The sequence below is a fragment of the Nerophis lumbriciformis genome, linkage group LG27 (genome assembly GCF_033978685.3).
Source record: "Nerophis lumbriciformis linkage group LG27, RoL_Nlum_v2.1, whole genome shotgun sequence".
Lineage (NCBI taxonomy): Eukaryota > Metazoa > Chordata > Actinopteri > Syngnathiformes > Syngnathidae > Nerophis > Nerophis lumbriciformis.
In genome coordinates this window covers 24031145-24055421 of record NC_084574.2, presented here as the reverse complement: position 1 = coordinate 24055421, position 24277 = coordinate 24031145, and the positions used below count along the sequence as shown (strand labels likewise).

At 38.5% G+C, this 24277-nt stretch overlaps 1 protein-coding gene across 2 annotated transcripts in view; it reads right to left on the bottom strand.

Annotated features, from left to right (window-relative positions):
• Positions 1–202: 202 nt before the first annotated feature.
• ldb1b (LIM-domain binding 1b) overlaps positions 203–24277 on the bottom strand; it is a 64417-nt gene continuing 40342 nt past the window's right edge. The window contains exons 3-11 of one of the 2 annotated variants that reach the window (XM_061988325.2): positions 14188–14232; positions 13916–13991; positions 13728–13830; positions 13446–13618; positions 10079–10201; positions 9916–9999; positions 7060–7183; positions 6843–6991; positions 203–2288 (exon numbers count right to left, since the gene is read on the bottom strand). In XM_061988325.2, coding sequence (XP_061844309.1) covers positions 2058–2288; positions 6843–6991; positions 7060–7183; positions 9916–9999; positions 10079–10201; positions 13446–13618; positions 13728–13830; positions 13916–13991; positions 14188–14232 — 1108 coding nt within the window. In that variant the 3' untranslated portion in view covers positions 203–2057. The remainder of the gene's footprint in view (positions 2289–6842; positions 6992–7059; positions 7184–9915; positions 10000–10078; positions 10202–13445; positions 13619–13727; positions 13831–13915; positions 13992–14187; positions 14233–24277) is intronic. The other variant, XM_061988326.2, reaches the window with a different exon arrangement.

The window sequence follows — 24277 nt, the reverse complement described above, 5'->3', positions numbered from 1 at the left end:
AAATCTGTGATGTTCTAAATCATGTGCTGAGACACAAAGGAGTGCTTGGATTTAGGCTCGGCTTCCTCCTACTCACTTTCTCTGTAAACATGTAACGTTCAATACATGTCCCAAACAAACTAAACCATCACCAGACGGTATACAATTATTTCAAGTGTTTTATTTGTACTAAATCCAATTTTTGTAAAGACTTCAGAAACAGTTTCTTAAAGTGAAAATGTATCTTTTTTTTATTGGTACCATACATTAATTAGCAAGGGCAGAATCTAACCAAATCAAAAAATAGATATCAAACAATGATTCTACAGGGTTTTGCGGAAGGTACAAGTCACCATTTGAACTGAATTGTAGGTGTTTGACAAAATAGAAATTTACAAAGAGTCAGAATGTTCCACATCACATGTAATCATGATGGATCCCAGAGGGGCTAAATCGAGGACAGCAGGACGTGTCAATGAACTTTGACCTGAATTGTTTGGCTCCAAACAAGTGTTGTTTTTTTTTGCGACTTAACCCAATTGACAGACTGCTGTGCTACAAAGTACAATGGATAAACAATGTTAGGCTGGTCTTGGAACAGTTTTGAATGAATAGCAACAAAAAGTCATCGAAAAACATTACTTTTGAAGCCAGTAATCGACGTGAAGATCACTGGTTAAAAGCAACAATTTCAGCATATTCACTTGACATCAGGTTGAAAATTGTGACAAATGTGGAGAGAAAAAAAAAACATGAAAGTGACTTTCTGTCTAAATAAATACAGAAGAAAAACAAGACAGAAGAAGACTTCCCATGGTGCCTTTGTACCCCCAGGGTTTTGGTAACTTCAATTTACACTACCCTTTAAAAAAAAGAGGGAGGGGATAAAGCTGGGGGAGGATAGAGGGTCCAAGTTCATGAGTGTTTTTCCTCATTTTTCCTATTTTTGTTTCTTTACATTAGATCAGGATGGCTTTAGGTTTATCTAAGTAAGAATACATCTTATTACAGTCAGACATAACTTTGCTACTACCTTAAATATACAAGCACAAATACACAAAATGTCAAAAGGAACAGAAAAGACAAAATAAAACATCCACACTAAATAATTTTTCTTTTTATAAACACAAAAGATAAAAACAATATATTTTAGGGGAGGAATAAAAGTCCTGTGTTGCTCCTTGGTCTGTAGCTTTTCAGTATTGGTAAAAAGAAAAAAAAAAAAAAAAGAAAACAGTTTAAATGAATATGTTTATTAAAAATTAAAACAAAAGCAGTCTAGGGAAATATATACTGTATAAAAAATCTTAAAAGGTGTAAGTGTGTATGTTTATGTTCTCGGCTTAGGAGAACAGCTTACACTGTAGTCCACTCAGAGGGACTGAGACTCCTTCCATCAAGTATGTGTGTGTGTGTGTATAGATGTGTGTGCTTTGGGTGTGTTTAGTGTGAGTTGACTCATAAGGAGTGTAAATATTCTGACCATTTTCAGAACAGATTCTCAATTCTGATCTGCTTGATTTGACAAAGCCACAATCAAGTTTAGACTGCTTCTCTCCCCTTCTCTCGCTCACTCACACACATCAACCGACACACACTATTAGCAAAGGTTTTAAGTGACTTGATGCATCAGAGCAGCCAATAATAGAGAGTCGCTGTAGAGGCCGGGAGGACACGCCGTCACTAAGCAACTTGCCACCATTGCCGAGCCACATCGCTTTGTTTGTAGCGTTTAGCGTAGGGTGCACCCTTCTGTCCTGGCTTCAATCCCTATTTCTTCATCTTAGTCGCCACTAAGGAGTCAGGACATTTTGAGTATGAGAAATGGGAAAAGGACCAGACGGGGGAGGGGGCCCACAGTGCCTGTAAATTGGGAAGCCCTGTGATACTTCCTGTAGATCAGTAGAGCTGGCAGGAGGTCAAACTGAGCTCTGTCAGGCGACGCGTGTTTGAAGAGTCTGAGCTCTAAATGCATGTTGGGGGCCGGTGAGCAAGCGGTTACTCTCATGACGTTTGGCTTAGGGTCGGGGTCGGATAAAGGAGCGAGGGATTTGTGTTGCAGACGTGGGGCCCCGACTTTATTGCGATGCTTGCGAAGTGGGGTTGTCGCTCTTGCTCTCCTGGCTGGAGGGCGCTTTGTTGTTCCACGGCGAGTTGGATCCCAGAGCCGGGGAGTTGTTGAAGCTGTCCTCGTCGTCGATGCCGTTGGCCGCGTCAAACTGTGTGTTCTCCAGCCGCGTGATCAAACGCTCGTCTTCGTCACCAAACTCCCCTCCCATCAGCGTGGGCTCTCCCACCACCATCACATCCTGTAAAGGCAAGACAAATTGAAAGGGACCTTTTATTCAAAACCCACTTTTCTTACATACTTTTGTGTATTTGGGATCCCCATAAGTCCCGAAAATTTAAAATCAAACCATGGAGCCATGGCGGGGATATTTATAACACAATTTTGCAGGGTTGTACGGTACACTGGTATTAGTATAGTACCGCGAAACTAATGCTTGTAATCTGTCAAGAGGAAGAAGGAATTTAATGATCGCAACTGAATACAAATGGCGGACTTGCGCTATGCTTTTCGGGTAAACCTCTGCCGCAAACTACATAACTTCCAAACAGTACGTTGGGAGCAAGTTTGAAAGAAGGCGAGATTATAGTGTTGTCCCGATACCAATATTTGGGTACTGGTACCAAAATTATTTCGATACTTTTCTAAATAAAGGGGACCACAAAAAATTGCATTATTGACTTTATTTTATTAAACGTATGTTTCTTATTGCACGTTTGTCCTTAAATAAAATAGTGAACTTACAAGACAACTTGTCTTTTTAGTAGTAAGTAAGCAAACAAAGGCTCCTAATTTAGCTGCTGACATATGCAGTAACATATTGTGTCATTTATCATTCTATTATTTTGTCAAAATTATTAAGGACAAGTGTTGGAAAATTAATTATTAATCTACTTGTTCATTTACTGTTAATATCTGCTTACTTTCTCTTTTAACATGTTCTATCTACACTTCTGTTAAAATGTAATAATCACTTATTCTTCTGTTGTTTGGATGCTTTAAATTTGTTTTGGATGATACCACAAATGTGGGTATCAATCCGATACCAAGTTGTTACAGGATCATACATTGGTCATATTCAAAGTCCTCATGTGTCCAGGGACATATTTCCTGAGTTTATAAACATACCGTATTTTCCACCATGTCCTGTACCCACGCCCCCGTCGTTGTCACGTCATGACATTGCTGGTTTACGAGCAGAGGAGCATGTTCGGCAGCGCACAATTACGGAGTACTTACAAGCAGACACAGTGTGTAGACAGAAAAGGGAGAATGGACGCATTTTGGCTTAAAAACTAACAATAAAGGTGAGGCTATAACACTGAAACGCCCACCGGAAGAGGTGCTTTAAGACATGGCTAGCTAGCTAGCGGCTAACATCCAGCCCCAGTCGGCAGTTTTTTAGCTACTTCTAAATCACTAATCCTCGCCTCCATGGCGACAAATAAAGTAAGTTTCTTACAAGTATCATCCCTGCAGGACGAGGAATAGCTAAACATGCTTCACTACACACCGTAGCTCACCGGCGTCAAAATGTAAACAAACGCCATTGGTGGATCTACACCTGACATCCACTGTAATGGGCGTATCAAGTCGATACTACTATGATTACATCGATATTTTTTGGCATCACAACATCTTCTTTCGTTTTTTAAAAATGTATATTACCGTATTTTCCGCACTATAAGGCGCACCTAAAATCCTCCATTTTCTTCAAAAGCTGACAGTGTGCCTTATAATCCGGTGCGTCTAATATATGGACCAATATTGAGCCACAACAGGTCTCGCATTTACGGTAACTACGCCGACTTCATTTTCCCCCTTCTATGGCTGCTTATTGTAGAAGAAGAAGCGCTTCTTCTTCTACGGGGGAAAATGAAGTTGGCGGCTGCTCACCATAGTTGCGAGACCTAAACTTTATGTAAAGACCCAAAATGGCTCCTATTAAGAGACACGCTTACGACACAGAGTTTAAACTTAAGACGATCAGTCATGCAGTAGAACACGGGAATAGAGCAGCAGCGAGAGAATTTAACATAAACGAATCAATAGTGTTTGATTCGGACACTGAAGAAGAAGAATTCGAGGGATTCGTGGATGAGGAATAACTTCATAAAGTGAACTTTACATGTTTATTTTGTGTGTTGTGTTGTGTGACATTAAAGTTTGAGCAACGTTTAGTTGTTAATATGTTGTTATTGCTCTGCACTATTTCGAGTGTTACTATATTGTGATTGCACTAACATTTGATTTACCGTAACAGTATCACTGTTTTTTACGTGTTTATTGAATCAGGGAAAAGTTCCCCTCCACTATGTGATATAAATGTTGCACTACATGTTATACCTTGCTGTTGTTAAAAGATAAACAAAACACCACGTCACTGACTTTACCTCGGGGAAAATAATAAAACAGCTGTTTATTCATTTTGGGAGTGAACAGAGTTGTCAGAACGCTGGTTTGTAATCTATTTATAAAGTTTGACTGACCTATCTGACTGTTTTGTTGACATTCCCTTTAGCCCAGCTCCATCTAATGGATGCATAACGTAACCCCAGCCTCTACTGTAGCGTCTATTCTATGCGCCTTATAATGCGGTGCGCCTTATAGTGCTGAAAATACGGTATGTTTATAAACTCAGGAAATACATCCCTGGACACATGAGGACTTTGAATATGACCAATGTATGATCCTGTAACGACTTGGTATCGGATGGATACCCACATTTGTGGTATCATCAAAAACTAATTTAAAGCATCCAAACAACAGAAGAATAAGTGATTATTACATTTTAACAGAAGTGTAGATAGAAAATGTTAAAAGAGAAAGTAAGCAGATATTAACAGTAAATGAACAAGTAGATTAATAATACATTTTCCAACACTTGTCCTTAATAATGTTGACAAAATAATAGAATGATAAATGACACAATATGTTACTGCATATGTCAGCAGCTAAATTAGGAGCCTTTGTTTGCTTAATTACTACTAAAAAGACAAGTTGTCTTGTATGTTCACTATTTTATTTAAGGACAAACTTGTAATAAGAAACATACGTTTAATGTACCGTAAGATTTTTTGTTAAAATAAAGTCAATAATGCAATTTTTTGTGGTCCCCTTTATTTAGAAAAGTATCAAAATCATTTTGGTACCGGTACCCAAATATTGGTATCGGGACAACACTACAATCTCGCCTTCTTTCAAACTTGCTCCCAACGTGCTGTTTGGAAGTTATGTAGTTTGCTTTATATGGCAGAGGTTTACCCGAAAAGCATAGCGCAAGTCCACCATTTCTATTCAGTTGCGATCATTAAATTCCTTCTTCCTCTTGACAGATGAAGACATGTGATGATAATCTCTCATTGCCTATCATTTACCAACAAAAAGCATTCAATGGCGTTCAATGGTTCCCAACATTCTCAACGAAAGCGGGGGTAAATTATGTGCAATGTGTTGAAACGAGTGCTGTCAATGATTACATTTTATCAGATTAATTACACTTTTGGATTTGGATTGATCATGATCAGTCATTGAAATGAACTTTAAAAAAAAGGCCTGAATATTTGGACACAAATACAATTTTATTGTCAGAATGTCATGTCAATGTTTCAAATTGTTTTATTTGAATTCACGTTTTGGCTAAAGTCACATTAGCCTGCTCAGTGGCCTTGTGGCTAGAGTGTCCGCCCTGACATTGGTAGGTCGTGAGTTCAAACCCCGGCCGAGTCATACCAAAGACTATAAAAATGGGACCCATAACCTCCCTGCTTGCCACTCAGCATCAAGGGTTGGAATTGGGGGTTAAATCACCAAAATGATTCCCGAGCGTGGCCACCGCTGCTGCTCCCTGCTCCTCTCACCTCCCAGGGGGTGGAACAAGGGGATGGGTCAAATGCAGAGGGTAATTTCACCACACCTAGTGTGTGTGTGACTATCAGTGGTACTTTAACTTTATTTGGGTTTATTTTGAAGTGAAATTGTCCAACAAGCACACCAGCCTTAGTCACCTCACTACTCTTTGCACTGACCTGATCACTGACCGTATAACACATTTTCAGGTAACCAACCACGGTAAGGTAGAAGAGCATGTGCGGTCAAAATAAATTGCGTGATTTATCTGCGTTTATACATGATCAATGCAACAATTTTTTATGATTAGCCACACATTAATTTTGATAGTCCTGATTAGAACATAAATTAAAGTTTAATAGACAAGACACACGGAGAATGTCCGCAACTTGTGAGCAACATAGCAGACAATGAGGAGAGCCTTGGTGTTAATTTTAATAACAGAGTAATTGGGCAACGTGCTTAGAGGATGTATTTTACTGCCATCTACTTGTAAGCTGGTTGTTTGTTTCTGTGTGTAGTAATAAAAACGAGTGACACATCAATATTCGTTTTCATATTTGTCAGAAAATGTGGTGTATTTTGTTATACGGGTTAAAATCCAGTGCTTTTTGGGGTTAGGGTTACAAAGAACATGTAAAACATTGAAAAATTCATAAAATCACAAGTGGACGCAATGTTATTGAACAAATTAGCCTTAAACCATCACAACTTTGAATGCAACTTTTAGAAAAAAATCCCCCAAAAGCCAGTGAAACCCTGGAGGGACTAGTTTGATGTGTACTGTGATTACATTCTACATTGAAGGTGAAATATTAGCACAGTTAGTGCCTCTATTCACACCACCTTGAACAGGCTGAGTAAGTAAGTTATTCACTGGTATGTAGTAAACATGTTTTCTAGTACCAATGGTACACACAAAAAAATATTACACTAATGTACTTACTGGAACCTGGCTGGACAGAGGGAAGCCACTGCCAGGACTCTTCTTTTTGTTATTATTGTTGTTATTAGTTCCTCCTCCTCCGCTGATGGTACTGCCACCTGACATCTTCCGCTTCCGCCGCTTACTTGGGGCCTGTCTTGATGGCTCAGCTACAGGGAGAGTTACACAGAGTGTGGGCATTGTGTACTGTTTGAATGCATGCTCACAGTTCATCTACCTGGTGGTGCCACCATTCGCTGCCATTTCTGGAAGAGGCAGGTCTTGAGGCAGTCTCTGGGGCTAAGGCTGTATGTCTTGTGTCGGGACATCAGTTCTTGCATGGGCTCCAGAATCACACACAGCTGGAGCAGAGAAAGCACGGTTAGAATGCTAGAATTTTCGAGAATGTAAAAGCTCCTATTTGAGGAGTTTTTAATATATTAACATTTAAAAAATCTGTATCCAGTATTGTGGATCAAGGTTTTTTAGGGTTCAAAAGATGATGCAATGTAAACTGACGGAACAGAACCGTATTGGGAATAAAATAAGATTGTGTTCTTGTGAACTCGATCCAAAGGAGACATGAGTTAAAGTCACTACTTGGTAGCAACCAGCAGAGGGCGCCAGGAATGAGAACACATTAGTCTACAATGGATCTTAAACCACTGCAGAAGAAAAGTTGTGTTTTGGTCTCTCCAGCTTATTAGGTTTTTTAGTTGATTTAAACCAAGACTACAGAGTACAATTGTTGTGAGAAGTGCTGTGAATTGTAGTAAATGTGTTTGTTTTTGTGTCTGTGTGCATCTCAGGTATTTTCACCATGGAAAACTTACCAAAACTAAAATAGTTGAGTCGAGTTGGTGTTTATTTCGAACATGGATGCATACAACATGATACGTCACAATTTCCAGTTCCTCTATTCAACATGTTCGAAAAGGAGTAGGAAGAAGCCGAGCTTATTTAATCCTACCCCTTTTCCTTTACATAGCAGTTGCTAAAACTTTTGTTCACTTCCTGTTCTCAATTTATTCACAATATACTCTATTACTAATAAATTTAAAATAAATAAATAATAATTAATGAAGTAAGCTATATTTCATATGGTGAAATTAATAAGATTATCTAGAAAATGAATGGATGGTTAAAATAAATTCAGAATGTTTATCTTTTTTGTACTTTGTAAACCCTTTGAGTTTGAAGAGTTTCTTGAAGTGGATCATATTAGTACATTGTTTGAATTATTTGGTTAATCAATTCCATACTTTAATTCCACATACTGATATACTGAAGGTCTTAAGTGTTGTATGTGCATACAAATGTTTTAAATAAAAAATTTTCTCTAAAATTATAATTCTCCTCTTTTGTTGAAAATAATTGTTGTACATTCTTGGGTAGCAGATTATAGTTTGCTTTGTGTATAATTTTAGCTGTTTGCAAATTCACTATAACGTGGACTTTCAGTATTTTCGATTCAATGAGTTTGAATGTTCTCTATATCCAACATTATGTATTATTCTAAATTATCTTTTTTGTAACACGGTTAATGAATGAAGTGCACTTTTGTAGTTATTTCCCCATATTTCTGCACAATAACTCAGATATGGTAACACTAGCAAGCAGTAGAGAATATGGAGTGATTTTTGGTCTAGAACATGTTTTGCTGTATTCATTATTGACGTGTTTCTTGACACTTTACGTTGGATATTTTTTATATGAGATTTCCAGTTCATTTGATCATCAATCATTATATCTCGAAATTTGGTTTAATTTACTCTTTCAATTTCTATTCCGTCTATTTGTATTTGTGTTTGACTTTATAGTGACCATAGACCAAGAAAATGTCTTGGATTCCCGATCCCCATTTGGTAACTTCACCAGGTTTGTTCAGGTTTGGTGGGCTCTTAAGTTCTTCTTTCATGTTTACTTGAGAAAACTTGTAAGAGCCGATAACCAATATTTGGAGCCCATATCCATTTGCAGTGAAATTTATTCAAACATGAATATTATATATAGTAAGTAGTAAACAGCTGGCCAAGACTTTAAGTTGTTTTAACAATATTTTTAAGGAAACTGCAGGCCAGAGGAGAATCAACATTTGAATTTCAAAACATGGGAAATCTCCCACGAAAATTGTTAAAAATATAGGATTCTTTTCTACATCACAAGAATTCGCCATCTACTTAATTTTATAAAATTTTATAGCAGTGGTGGATGGTTGGATGGTGGGTGTGGCCGCGTGAGCACTGCAGTGAAAAAAGAAGGCCATTTTTCTTAAGCAGGGCAATTGGGCTGGTGCTTGAGCAATTATTACTTTCTACTTCACTAATTATTTTGTGAATTACTAAATACTGGTATCATATGTGTATATATTGTATCTGCTGATGTAGATGAAGAAGAAGAAGAAGAAAAAAAGGCCGATACCAATCAAAACGCCAAATAATGGCCCGGCTGATAATCGGTCCAACTCTAGAATTTATCTTTTTTTCAATACTGCTTATTGATTTGGTTCTTAATCAATTTTAATTAGTAAAAAAACAAAAAACAAACAGGTTGCTTGCAAACCCAACACTGAAATCTTAAGAGGGGTGCGAGAAAAACATTTTTTTTTTTTTTAAATAACTATAAAATAATGATAACACAATGACTATTATCAAAATCCCTGCCTTATTATTGTAATAAAAATAATAAATACAATTTTCTATCAAAATTAACAAAATACAACATAAGTTATCCTGTGGTTATTACACAAGAATGCCCAGGAACATGTTGGACATTTTTGTAATATAAAATACACTTCTCCTTTTTAAAAAATAATTTAACCTAAGCACTCAAAAAGAAAAAAAAAAAGAATCGAAACACTTGAAACCTGTTTACAACAAGAAAAGGTTTTCAATTCCCATTCCTTGCACTCACAAAACATACTACACTCATTTTGTACTCAAAAACTCTATGAAACAACTTTATGCCTCCACAGAAAAAGTCTTAACCTGGACGGTTCTATAGTGTAGATATATGATAAAATTAAATACAGAAGTTTGGAGCAACCACAGATCAACATCAGGTAGAGATTCCATCTTTTGTATATTTAACTTACTCGGAGGTAGTTTAGAGTAGAGTTTGACAAGCCACATCTTGTAATATTTTTGGACAGCTGGTCCAACATCTGAGGGTCATGGGCCTTGCATGAACAAGACAAAATAAATTCATAAATACACAGAGAGAACAAGACAAATTTGCAATAGTTGCCATCTACTCACGTGCATGGCCAGTATACTGCGAGGGATGAGTTCACGGTGTTGTCTGATGCTGAAGTGCCACGTTTTTATCCTCATCATGTCATCAAACATGAACTCCAAATATAATCGTCCCTCTACACAAACCTGCAAAAGTTTAAAAAATTGAGGTTAGGATAAGCAAGGTATGACCACATGTGTACATAGTGCATCTCACCCAGTGTTATAAACTAAGCTTGTTGTTTTATTGATTATTATAATAACTATAAGACGATTAACAACAAAATATGTGTCCCAGTGAACAGAGCAAGGTCTACAAACACGCTGCTGGCTGACACAGCATAAAAAGACTTGAAACCAATCACTTTGGTGAACAATAGCAACAATTTTGAGCCAGTAACAGTAACTTCTAAATGAAGGGACAAACAAATCCCCAAATGCAAACTTTAAAATATTATAGAATTGGTCACTAGGGTTGCAGCTATTGAATATTTTAGTGGTTAAGTATTCTACTGAAAATGTATTAGAGCAATCGGACAAAACATATTTTTGCTTGTTTAACGCGTAAACAAATACACAAGAGAAAATAACAAAATTCACTTAATATTGAAAAACCAATTTGTTTCATTTTGAGTTGACTAAGATGTTCATGGCTGTGCGTCAAAGGGTCAAATTATGATTTTTCCCCCCACATTTAAAACACTTCATTGTGGTCTACATAACATGTAATGGTGGTTCTTTAGTCAACATTTTTACAGACGATTTTCAAGCCGTTTTCATAATGTGGGTGGTTTTATTTACGTGGCTCTACTTCGACTGCGTCAGCCATGTTGTAGATTTTAGCGCTTCCATATTGAGTCTATAGACAAAAATAAGTTGGAACTATGCGCTACATTGTTTTAGAAATGACCATAGCAGAGAATGCATGTGCATGTACCAGCCATGTTGCCCCACAACAAGAGGATAGAGACAAAAAAGAGGTTATTGACTACAATGTTGGACTACAATATCGGACTAGCGCAAAGTTCTTTGGATAAAAAGTTATCATATATGGAGACATCTGGTGACATCACACGTCACAAATCGATCCTCCAAACGAATCGTTTGGAGGAAGTATAAAGGAAAGCAAGATTGTCTTATTAATCTCTCCGCCATACCTCCATGGTTTGTTTTCACATTTTCGGGACTTATCCTGATTCCAATTCCCAAATTCACAAAAACAGGTACCAGTGGGTAAGAAACGTTTGTTTTGCATAAAAGGTCCACTTTAACTTAGACTGGCTAGCTAGATATAACATAAATATTATTTTTAAGGTGTAGAGTTTTTATAGTGTTTGAACCAAAATGAAGACACACACGTGACCAGCTACTGATGAGTGAGATAAAATGTTTTTATTTTTCATCTCTTCAACTGACAGCGTTGTTTTGAAGTCATCATGTAATTTGTTACGAAATGAGATAATAAAGTATATTTTTTAAATATCAAATCCATACATATTTATTCTAAGACAAATCTTTGTGTTTTTACTTGTTAGTATCAACATTTCTGTCTTTTTGCTTTAAATTACATTTCTTTAATCAGTTTTTCCATTTGTGCTGGTTTTTTGTTTATTTATTTTCTACAATGTGTCATGGGCCCTGAAAACAGAGTCATGTTCCACAAATGACTCATTGTCCAAAGTTGCTACATTGGAAGCGCACATTGCTTATTCTACGTCTCTGACAAAGCAGGTGTGTATGTGTGTTGTGAAGCGGAGTTACGATGCATGCCACCACACTTTCATTATAATTTTTTTATGAGTGAGGATGAACCGGAAAGGGCAAATATTTATTGGTGGCCAGACCAATTTCATCTATTTGGGGCGGCATGGCGTAGTGGGTAGAGCAACCGTGCCAGAAACCTGAGGGTTGCAGGTTCGCTCCCCGCCTCATACCATCCAAAAATCGCTGCCGTTGTGTCCTTGGGCGGGACACTTCACCCTTTGCCCCCGGTGCCACTCACACCGGTGAATTGAATGATGAATGATTGGTGGTGGTCGGAGGGGCCGTTGGCGCAAATTGCAGCCACGCTTCCGTCAGTCTACCCCAGGGCAGCTGTGGCTATGAAAGTAGCTTACCACCACCAGGTGTGAATGAATGATGGGTTCTACATGTAAAGCGACTTTGGGTACTTAGAAAAGCGCTATATAAATCCCAGTTATTATTATTATTATTATTAATGTCCGCTACAAATAAATGAATGAATGGGAAACACTGCATCGACTCCTTTCTTCCTCTGCGTGGGTGACATAAGTGTGTTCGATGTAGGTCTACAACGATTAATCGACTGAATAGTTAAAAACATTTTAAATCAATGTATATTCTGTTGCTTCAATGAGCTATTAAATGAGTGTCACTAATAAACATTTATGTAATCCAGACCACATGGCGAGCCCAAAACTTTATATACCGTATGTGGACGTAGTTTCTGCGCGGTTGTTGCAATAGAGTGAACATGAGAGTCGTGGTGTGTGGTAGTTGTGATCTTTTTTCATAATTAATAAAGCACACATGTTAAAAGTGCGATTTCAATATAAATGATTTGCATTTATTAGAAAAAATTAATGATAGCTATGACAAGCAAAAACATTTTTTATTTAAACTATTTTCCCCAAATTACGCATTGAGGCTATAACGTTTGTTTTATCAGACTACTCCATTAATCGAACAAACTAATCAATTGATTGCGGGATTACTAAAATAATCGATAGCTGCAGCCCTTGTTGTTAAAAGTTGTCATGCTTTTTAATTTACCATTAAATAAAAGATTCTTCGAAGCAGAGAAAATTACTTCCTAATTTTTTGTAATCAAGTTAGTCTATGAATCGTTTCACCTCTATTGGCCACTCTTTCCCTCCCATTTTTTCAGTGCTTATCCTAATACTTTTGTCTACTTTGAGCAGGGATCGGGAACCTTTTGAAACCCAAATATTTTTAAATGTATTTCCATGAGAGTCACATGACATGTTTTAGCACTGAGATAAACAGTTTTAGAGTATAAGTCTAAATGTATTATTCATAACTTTATACTGAAGCGAACAAATAAAGAATTGAATACTTCTTACTTTTAAGTGTTGCTTCACATTTGACCGTTTCACTGAGAAAATGTTACCATTGCATATTAGACAAACCGCAGCGCTTGTTCTCTCCACAAAGGCAAATTCCTCTGTCCATTCCTCCTGAAATGTACTGCACTCATCTTTTTATATTTATTTATCAACATAAGCTATCGAAACAAATATTTGGTTGAAGTGCGTGGCGTTTACTTGTATCACTTTAGTTAGTCTCGTCTATTTAATTAGTGTACCAATTTATACAGCGCTCACGTGCACAAGCACACACACTAACTCACTTGTGTGAACATTGGTTTTCCATTCTGGGAGACCATTGTGCACTGATCGCAGTCAAGGGAGACAAAGTTGTTGTGGAATGACTCCTTTGGATGTTTCAGCACATAGTAGAGTTCAGTGGCACCACCTTCAAATATACTCCGAAAGTACCTTGGAATCAACGTACGACCAATTGCTTCACAAAAAGAAAGAAAACAAAAGGGGTTTGATTATACAGCTGATTTGGGATCGTGATTAAGCAGCAAGTCATCGGAGTGATAAGTTCATGTGGCATTCTTTCTTACTATAACGCTTAGGCCCATCCTCCAGACAGAAAGTAATGGTCAACATGGCGTCATCTTCAAAAAACTCTGTAGTAAATGCATCCCACCAGAGGTTGTCGCACTCCTGGAGTTTGGAAAAGGGACAAATATGATGTTATTAAACACTGTTCCTTTGTTGAGCAAAAGAGCGAGATAAGAGTTTTACAGACCTCTGTCCAGTTCTGTAGCCGTTTGTTTAACTCAAATATTCTGTAGTCTGTCTGGTTGCCATATGGCGTGTGCCTCCTACACCATAAAACAAGAGGTGAAAACAAAAGGGAGGAAATTCAGTTGAGAACAGTTGGTTTCGGCCAGTAAACAGAAGGGAGCTTCGGTACTTTCATGGCTGTTAAACAACCTAATTTAGCCTGGTCAGACTTAATGCTCAATTGGATGCGAGATGAGACCGCAACATTATCTATAGAGATTAATGTTCTCTTACCCAATGCCTGGCTCCAGGTATGTGGGAGGATACATTGGGGTTGGACTGGAGAAGCAAGAAACAGAGATCTGTTTAATCACATATAGTGCTACTAATCTAGAACACAAAATTGTGTCACAAATCGGATATGACCATAAATATAACACGTCATCTACATGATTCTCAAGATACAGCCTCATGTTTTTTTCCTTAACTGAATGAGCATCATGAACACTCGCCTTAATAACACAAAGCCTCACAGGTACAACGATTGCAGTTTCACCTAATACAGTTAGTACGGAAAGTATTCAGACCATTTGCTAAAATCAAAAAAGCTCATTTTATTTTTCATTAATGTATACTCAGCACCCAATCTTGATAGAAAAAAACAGATACGTAGAATGTTTTGCAAATGTATTAAAAGAAAAAACTCAAATAACACGTGGTCATAAGTATTCAGTCCCTTGCTGTGACACTTACAGTCGTGGTCAAAAGTTTACATACACTTGTAAAGAACATAATGACATGGCTGTCTTGAGTTTCGTAATAATTTCTACAACTCTTTTTTTTTGTGATAGAGTGATTGGAGCACATACTCGTTAGTCACAAAAAACATTCATGAAGTTTGGTTCTTTTATGAATTTATTATGGGTCTACTGAAAATGTGAGCAAATCTGCTGGGTCAAAAGTATACTTACAGCAATGTTAATATTTGCTTACATGTCCCTTGGCAAGTTTCATTGCAATAAGGCGCTTTTGGTTGCCATCCACAAGCTTCTGGTTGAATTTTTGACCACTCCTCTGGACAAAAATGGTGCAGTTCAACTAAATTTGCTGGTTTTCCGACATGGACTTGTTTCTTCAGCATTGTCCACACGTTTAAGTCAGGACTTTGGGAAGGTCATTCTAAAACCTTAATTGTAGCCTGATTTAGCCCTTCCTTTACCACTGTTGACGTGTGTTTGGAGTCATTGTCCTGTTGGAACACCCAACAGCGCCCAAAACCCAAGCTCCGGGCTGATTATTTTAGGTTGTCCTGAAGAATTTGGAGTTAATCCTTTCCTTACTAATGCTCAATATTTGTTTCATCTGACATCACATGGACAAAGATAAATAAGACCTTCTGGAGGAAAGTTCTGTGGTCAGATGAAACAAAAATTTAGCTCCTTGACTACAATACCCAGCAATATGTTGGGAGGAGAAAAGCTGAGGCCTTTAATTCCAGGAACACCATAACTACCGTCAAGCATGGTGGTGGTAGTATTATGCTCTAGGCCTGTTTTGCTGCCAATGGAACTGGTGCTTTACAGAGAGTAAATGGGACAGTGAAAAAGGAGGATTACCTCCAAAATCTTCAGGACAACCTAAAATCATCAGCCCGGAGGTTGGGTGTTGCAACAGGACAATGACCCCAAACACACGTCAAAAGTGGTAAAGGAATGGCTAAATCAGGCTAGAACTAATGTTTTAGAATGGCTTTCCCAAAGTCCTGACTTTAACGTGTGGACAATGCTGAAGAAACAAGTTCATGTCAGAAAACCATCAAATTTAGCTGAACTGAATCTTGTCAAGAGGAGTGGTCAAAAATTAAATCAGAAGCTTGCGGATGGCTACCAAAAGCGCTTTATTGTAGTGAAACTTGCCAAGGGACATGTAACCAAATATTAACATTGCTGTAAGTATACTTTTGACCAAGCAGATTTGGTCACATTTTCAGTAGACCCATAATAAATTCATAAAAGAACCAAACTTCATGAATGTTTTTTGTGACAAACAAGTATGTGCTCCAATCACTCTATCACAAAAAAATAAGAGTTGTAGAAATTATTGGAAACTCAAGACAGCCATGACATTATGTTATTTACAAGTGTATGTAAAGTTTTGACCACGACTGTATTTTACACAGATGCTACCCATTTATTCTAATCCTTGAGATTGTTCTGCTCATTCATTGGAGTCCAGCTGTGTTTCAATACCTGGTTGGACTTGATTAGGAAAGGCACACACCTGTCTATATATGACTTTACAGATCACAGTGCATGTCAGAGCAAATGAGAATCATGAGATCGAAGGAACTGGCCAAAGAGCTCAGAGACAGAATTGTGGCAAAGCACAGATCTGGCCATGGTTGCAAAATAATTTCTGCAGCACTCAAGGTTCCTAAGAGCACAGTGGCCTCCTAATCCCTAAATGGAAGAAGTTTGGGGCGAGCACAACTCTTCCTAGACCTGGCCGCCCAGCCAAACTGAGCAATCGTGGGAGAAGAGCCTTGGTGAGAGAGGTAAAGAACCCAAAGATCACTGTGGCTGAGCTCCATAGATTCAGTAGGAAGATGGTAGAAAGTACCACAAAGTCAACGAAGCCCTCCTCCACCAGTCGGGGCTTTATGGCAGAGTGGCCCAACGGAAGCCTCTCCTCAGTGCAAGACATATGAAAGTCTGCATAGTTTGCCAAAAAAAAACACATGAAGGACTCCCAGACTATGAGAAATAAGATTATTTGGTCTGATGAGACCAAGAGTGAAGTTTTTGTAGTTATTCTCAGCGGTATGTATGAAGAAAACAGCTGCAGGGACAGAACGACTGGTTGCAATTGAATGAAAGATGAATGCGGCCAAGTACAGAGATATCCTGGAAGAAAACCTTTTCCAAAGTGCTCAGCACCTCAGAATGGGTCGAAGGTTCACCTTTCCACAAGACAATGACCCTAAGCACACAGCTAAATTAACAAAGGAGTGGTTTCGGAAAAATTCTGTGACCATTTTTGACTGGCCCAGCCAGAGACCTGACCTGAATCCAATTGAGCATCTCTGGAGCGACCTGAAAATGGCTGTAGTGTATACAAATGTTCACCATCCACCCTGAGATAGCTGGAATAGATCTACAAGAAAGAACGGAAGAAGATCCCCAAATCCAGGTGTGAAAAACTTGTTCCATCATTTTGGCCCTTTTTTGATTTTAGCAAATGGCTGCGATGAAACAAAGAGTGAAACATTTAAAAGGGGTTTGAATACATATAATGATGCTTTATGCATAAATAATAATGTCAAAGTTGTGCATCAGTCGCTACAGTGGAAACTAGGCCTGGGCGATATGGCCTAAAATTGAATACAAATGACAAAGATAATTCAAAACACATCTTTTGTTTATTTGGTCAAAAACTAGTAGATTGAAATGACACTTCATACTCTTACTCATAGCAAATTTCTAATTTGAATAATGTTGTTCTTTTCAGACCAGATACAAATTTTACTTTTTATGCAATCATTTTCATAGAACTAAATTAAAAGCTTTATCTGGTAAGCAATATTTCTGTCTTGAATAAAATACTTCTGTTAACAAAAATGTATTGCATGCAAATAAATAATCTTTAACATTGTGCAAACAATAAAGTGCAAACTTAAAACTTCTGTCTTGAGTAAAATACTTCTGTAAATAAAAATATAGTTCTATACATTGCATGCAAATAAATAATCAAGTAAAAACATTGAGAGGACTATATTCTGTTTCAGTAAGTGGATAAACGCAGGCTTTTTCATTTACACATTTTGGCGGTGTGCAAAGCGACTGCTTTAGTGATCATTCTGCATTGTGTTTGTTTGTTGTTGCATACAGTCTTGTTCGCCTTGTAAACAGTAGTATTTCCCGCACTCGACTGGGGGCTTTGGTTTCAGATGCAGGAATAAGTTAATTTTGCTGCTGTCTTTTTTAAAATAAAACTTTGCAGCATGCAGTCACTTGTTCCATGCCTGTTGTTGCAAAACCAAAGTACTGACAACACTTTTCTTTACTTTGCAACAAACGCCTCGCTCTCCTAAGAGTTAGCATTAGCCATGTTTTGCGAGGTGGGCCGCTAAGAAAATAAGCGAGCTACGGAAGCTCCTATGGGGCAAAAAGTATGTCGGAGTAAGAAGAATTTTCTTTTCTTTTTTTTTTAATCGTTTGCAACAACAATCTCAAATGTATCAATAAAATCGATATATCGCCCAAGCCTAGTGGGAACTATTGTCTTGCCATGTGCTGGCACCCATTAGTCAGCTGTTGCAAAAAAAAAAAGAGGATGTTATAAGCAGGGAAGGAATATCTGCCCATATTCTATCCTTGCAGTAAGGGTGTCATCCATCCATCCATCCATTTTCTACCGCTTATATTATACAGATATTGAAGCCTTGCGTATTGGGCGATTCCGATATTGATTCAATACGATATCAGCACAATCATTCATACTTTTATTATTTTGTAGTGTGGAATGCTAGAAAAGACTCGATCAAGTAAAATTACTCAGAGGACAATGGTAGGTAGTTCTGTGCGATATTACGTTACACATCGTAGTACGACAAAAACAAATAAAAAAATGTGTTTGTTTTTGTTACGACATGAAAAACAATTTTTTGTCGTACCACGATGTATAACGTACTATCTATCTCTATTAGGGATGTCACGGTATAAACATTTCTTATTATGTTATTATTATAAAAGTTAAAGTACCAATGATTGTCACACACACACTAGGTGTGGCAAAATTATTCTCTGCATTTGACGCATCACCCTTGATCACCCCCTGGGAGGTAAGGGGAGCAGTGAGCAGCAGCGGTGGCCACGCCCGGGAATCATTTTTGGTGATTAACCCCCGATTCCAACCCTTGATGCTGAGTGCCAAGCAGGGAGGTAATGGGTCCCATTTTTATAGTCTTTGGCATGACTCGGCCGCGGTTTGAACTCACGACCTACCGATCTCAGGGCGGACACTCTAACCACTAGGCCACTGAGTAGGTTATCACGGCATTTTTAAATGTGCTCAAAATAATACTTGCTTATACTAACATATTTTAACCAAGTTTTATCTGAAAACAAGCAACACATTCAAAATGATTTACTTTGTAGAAGAAACATTATTGTAGATGAAAACACTCTTTCATGGACCTCAAGCAGTCACAGCTGATTGACGCTGTATTGAGAAAATAAAAGCAACATCAAATAATTTTCTCCTTTACTGTATACTTTTAATGTGAGACAAATGAGTCTGTCTCCAATATTGTCCACACCCGTCGCCATCGAAAAACAGCAATGCGCTCTTAAATGCACGCCGAGCCTCCACGGAAATGAAGCTCGGGAAAATCATGTTGAACCAAGCGCTCAGCTCTGTTTACTCTGAGGGGAAATATCCGTAGCAAAGTCCGTGCAATTGTGTCCCGTCATGTTCTTCAAGCCAAATGATGCATGTGCGCATGCGGCTGCGCTGCCCTGACTATGTATCCAGGAAGTAAGCAGTGTTGCCCAAATGCATTAATAAATGACGGTATTTCGGTAATTAAAAATTTAAAGGGTAATACTAACCGTCAGAAAAGTCAGATAAACATGCTTTGTTTTTCAACAACCATGTACAGTGCAACAGTTTGGCCAACAAAAATAAACAAGAGTGATACCTTTCACACCTAACACACAATCTTTGTGCCTCACCGACAACTCAGCCTGCGTTCAATTCGATGAGATGACAAAACATTTTAGCTAGTGTTGATGTTATTGGAACATTGACAATGTTAGTAGTTAAAATAAAGGATGAGTGAGCATACCAGTAACCAAACTAAAGACTTTATAAACAAGTTGTAACAACGTTCCCGACACGTCGACTGCTGCATGGTAACTGTCAGTCTCAGCAGCTGACGGAAGGACGCTAGTTGCACGTTCAAAATGAAATCGCGACATCAAATATTTTTCTCCTCCAACAGTATTGCGCTCTTAAACACAAGCCAAAACTCAACGGAAGTAGGAACGAGTGAAATGTAGTGAAACTAAGCGATCGGCTTCGTTTACTCGGAGGAAACATTTTCAAAGCAAAGTCCGTGGACTCTCCGCCATGTTTGCTCGGCTCTTGTGCGCAGGCGCTACGATGCTTCCAGTTTTCAGGAAGTAAGCAATGTTGCCTAAAATACATTAATAAATGACGGTTTTTCGGTAATTAAAAATTTAAACAGTATAACTAACCGTCTGGAATTGTATCACGGTTTATCATGATACCGTTACATTCCTAAGTCATTCAAACTATAAAGACCTGCTGGTGTAAATGATTAATGTTCGTGTGGTTTGGATTTAATATTAGTTTTCCCCATGTTTGCAAACACATCGTCTGTGTCTGAAAGGTGATTGGCGGAGAATGAGGATGTGTTGTTCTGTGTCAAGCGCGGACTCACGGAGACGAAAGTGTGTACACGGGAGGTAAAACCTGTTGGAATTGTGCCATTTGTTATAAGATTGGTAATAAAAGCTAAAAATAGAATCAGACATTGTTTAATTTCTTCTGGGGACTATAATATATTATATTACTTTAATTTGTTTAAAAAAAATAAAATCAAAATATTATTTACAAGGTGTGGCAGTAATAGGAATGCCGTGGCGGTGGGGTGTACATTAGAGATGCGCGGATAGGCAATTTATTTCATCCGCAACCGCGTCAGAAAGTCGTCAACCATCCGCCATCCACCCGATGTAACGTTTGATCAGAACTGCACCCGCCCGCCATCCGCCCGAAGTTTTATTTACGGAGGCAATAATTGAGCATGGATTTCCAATCGCACTGGCTGATCACATGGGACAGTAAATGTTTGTAATGCAACCTTTAAAAATCATTACGCGGTGATCGCGGTCCCAAAAATAAACTTTTCTTGCATGATAATGTCCAGAAAAATTCGCTTTATATTACTATAGAGTCCTTTTAACGAATGAGTTTGATGGTTTATCACAAACCTTAAATGAAAGAAGTCCTTTGTTCTCCTGCACCATGCGCGCGTGGGCTTTGGCCTTGCTTCATGTTTGGTGCGCAATCCTGTCGGCTGTATTTCACAGCACGACATACTGTTAAAAGTCCAAGTTGAAGAAATCTTGTTAAATGTTGACAGCATAACTACCAAAATACAGAAGTATGTCCTTAATATTTTTGCAGTGCTATTTCTGTTGAAAAGTTCAAATGATTACATTAGAGATGTGATGTGCCACTTTTCAAGTGTCTGATGGCTTAAATTAATTTTCATTAATTTTTCATATTTTGAATTCTTTTGAAAGGCTTACAAAAAAACTACATTTGAATTGTAATTCCATGCTATTGACAGGACTATTAATTTTAATGAAGTTAGCTTACCATGTTTACAGTATGATAATTGTGATAGAAATGTGAATTTTAGGCACAGAATATTTTTTTACAATTGAACAAGGCAGTAGATTATACAAGCTTGGACAGAAAGTTAATAATGACACCAATTTTTTTTTTTATGGAATTGTTTAGTACTGTTTTACCATTTGTTTACTGTAAAAAGTGTTTATACTGTTTATACTTTCAATTAACAAATTGAAGTCTTGTGAAAGGTTGACAGGATAACTGGCATTAACTGTCAAAATAATTTCAAACTATTGAAGTTAGCTTACAGAATAAACATGCCAATCAACCCATATGATTTGTGCTGTAATATTTTTGTTTTGAAAAGTCACTGTGACTGATAGAAAAGTGATGGTTTTAGCAACATTTTAACCTGTCTGAATGCTAATAATCATTTTGCGTCGGGGGGCGAAGCCCTGAACCCTCCACCAGGACTTTGTCCTGGACCTACCGGGGCCTGCGGCCCTTGGACCCTGGCTACTAGGTTTTTCTGATTTCAAAAGTTGGCAGGTATGGTGAGGTTATAAAGCTTTTGCCTGTTAAAGAAAGGAGACTGATCCAATGCAGCATAGACTTTCGCGTGCCACGCTGTCACGACCCAGACGCACACCAGTGCGCAATCATATGGGAGCCGCGCTGAGCGCACCTCCAAGCGTGTCTCGCTGCCGGCGACGGCCAGGTATGGGCCCACGCTCCAGCGCCATCCATTTTCAGGGCTAGTTGATTCGGCAGGTGGGTTGTTACACACTCCTTAGCGGGTTCCGACTTCCATGGCCACCGTCCTGCTCTCTATATAAACCAGGGTGAGCCCCACCCCTTTCGTGAGCGCACTGCGCGTGGAGTGACCCCTGTTACGCGCCCCCGGCAACAGGGGTGGCGGGCAGGTAAGCTGCGCGGGCGGAGCGCGCGGAGTGACCCATGTTACGAGCCCCCGGCCACGGGGGTGGCGGGCAGGTAAGCTGCTTACCTGCTGCGCGTGACGCCGGCCGCGGCGAAGGCGGACGAGGCGGGGTGTCGGTGCGGTGGGCGCGGTAGTGACACTGGACGTGCGTCGGGCCCTTCTCGCGGATCGCCTCAGCTACGGCTCCCGGTGGGTCCCTCTCGGGGGAAGGGGCCTTGGTCCCGGACCCCGGCGAGGCGTCCCTTCTCCGCTCCGTAAAAGTGTCCATCTCTTTTCTTTTTTCTTCTTCTGTTGTGGCATATGCAGCAGGTGCCTGCTCGTTTTTCGTATGTGGGTAACAACATTTAACTATGTATATATATTTTCGAATTGGTTTAACTGCCACCCGCAAAAAAAAAAATAAAAAAATAAAAAATATTTTAATTAATCCGCCCGACCCGACCCGCGCGCGGATAAAATCTTATTTTTTTTAATTTCATCCGCCCGATCCGCGGATAATCCGCGGACTCCGCGGATAATCCGCGGACTCCGCGGTTGTGCCCGCAAACCGCGCATCTCTAGTGTACATTCAATTACATGAGGGGGAAGCCCTGATATATCGTGATATGTATTTCAGGCCATATCGACCAACCATATGTTCTATCTGTAAGTAATATGTAACTATAATTATTTGATACTTATGTTATCAAATGTCATATTTTAGACTGCAATATTGTTCAATTAAGAGCACTTATTACGTAGTTTGTGTGCTATTTTCTGCTTATCTGTTGGGTTGCTGCTAGCTCCTCGTAGCCTATAGCCAACAATGTTTACTTTTGGTAAATGACTTGACTAAAATACAAGAAAATACCAACCTGGTGTGCTTAATGGAGAACTTTTAGATGTTAGTGGCTGTCCAGCTTTGCACAGGTGAACGCGCTGCAGGACTGCTTGTACCAGAGCGCTTATATTGGAGAGTTTATATGCAAGCTGATATAATACAATATTTGTTTTTTGCTCATATCAGACCGATAGCCAATATCAATATTGGGTTGGGACACCCCTACCTTGCAGGTAAAAAAGTATTGGGACACCAAGCAACAATATCAAATGTCTAAGTATTGATTATGTGATTTGAGAAAAGTGTGATTACTCATGTGCGCACTAAATAGGACAAAAGCGCCACTGGATATATTTATACTGCCAAGTATGATAATGCTGCAACTTTGTTGTTTAAATAAAAACACTCAGTGTGCAGTAACATTTTGGTTGCAAATAGGGATGTTAAGATATGAAAATTTCAAATCATGGTTATTGTGATCAAAATTATCACGTTTATCATTATCCTGGTATTGTTGAATGTGCTTAAAACGTACCTACACACACACACACACACACACAGACTCAAATCTTTTAACAGAGGTTATTTTTTAATTAATTGATAAACAGAAAGACAATATACTTTTATCTGCACCTTAAAGAGCACATTATTGTTATTTGAATGTTTAAATATGTTTATTTTCCTCCATTTTTATTTGTAAAGGTTTTAGATAGTTTTAAAGGTGACCTACAGCGGAACCTCACCTGACAAGTACCTTAACTTAAAGAGTAATTTGAGATATGAGCTGTCTTTCAGCTTTTTGTTGGGGTTTAAATTGCGGGCATACCTCAATTTAAGTGCATTTACACTGTCGGTTGTTCCTGTTTCATTTAGACATGTAACAAAACTGTTGACGCAATAAAGCTTTAATATATTGTTGCATGTTGTTGTTTCTTAGTTTACACAATGATTCGACAGTCAACATGCGTGTTTGAGCCAGTTCTCCAACCATCAAGCGTCAGGCTGCATCACACAAGCTGCAGGCGGCCACAAATGACAAACATTTGTCTATAAAAATACTGAGAAGCTGCAGATGCTGTGTTTACTGTGTTTCATTTAGGGCTGCAACGATTAGTCGACGTTGTCGACAATAAAATTTGTCGCCGACAATTATATTTGTTGACAATAGTCATCACTCGTGTTTTAACGGGCAAAACATCGCCAGTGACAACATGTAAAGATTGATGATATTTATTGTTAAA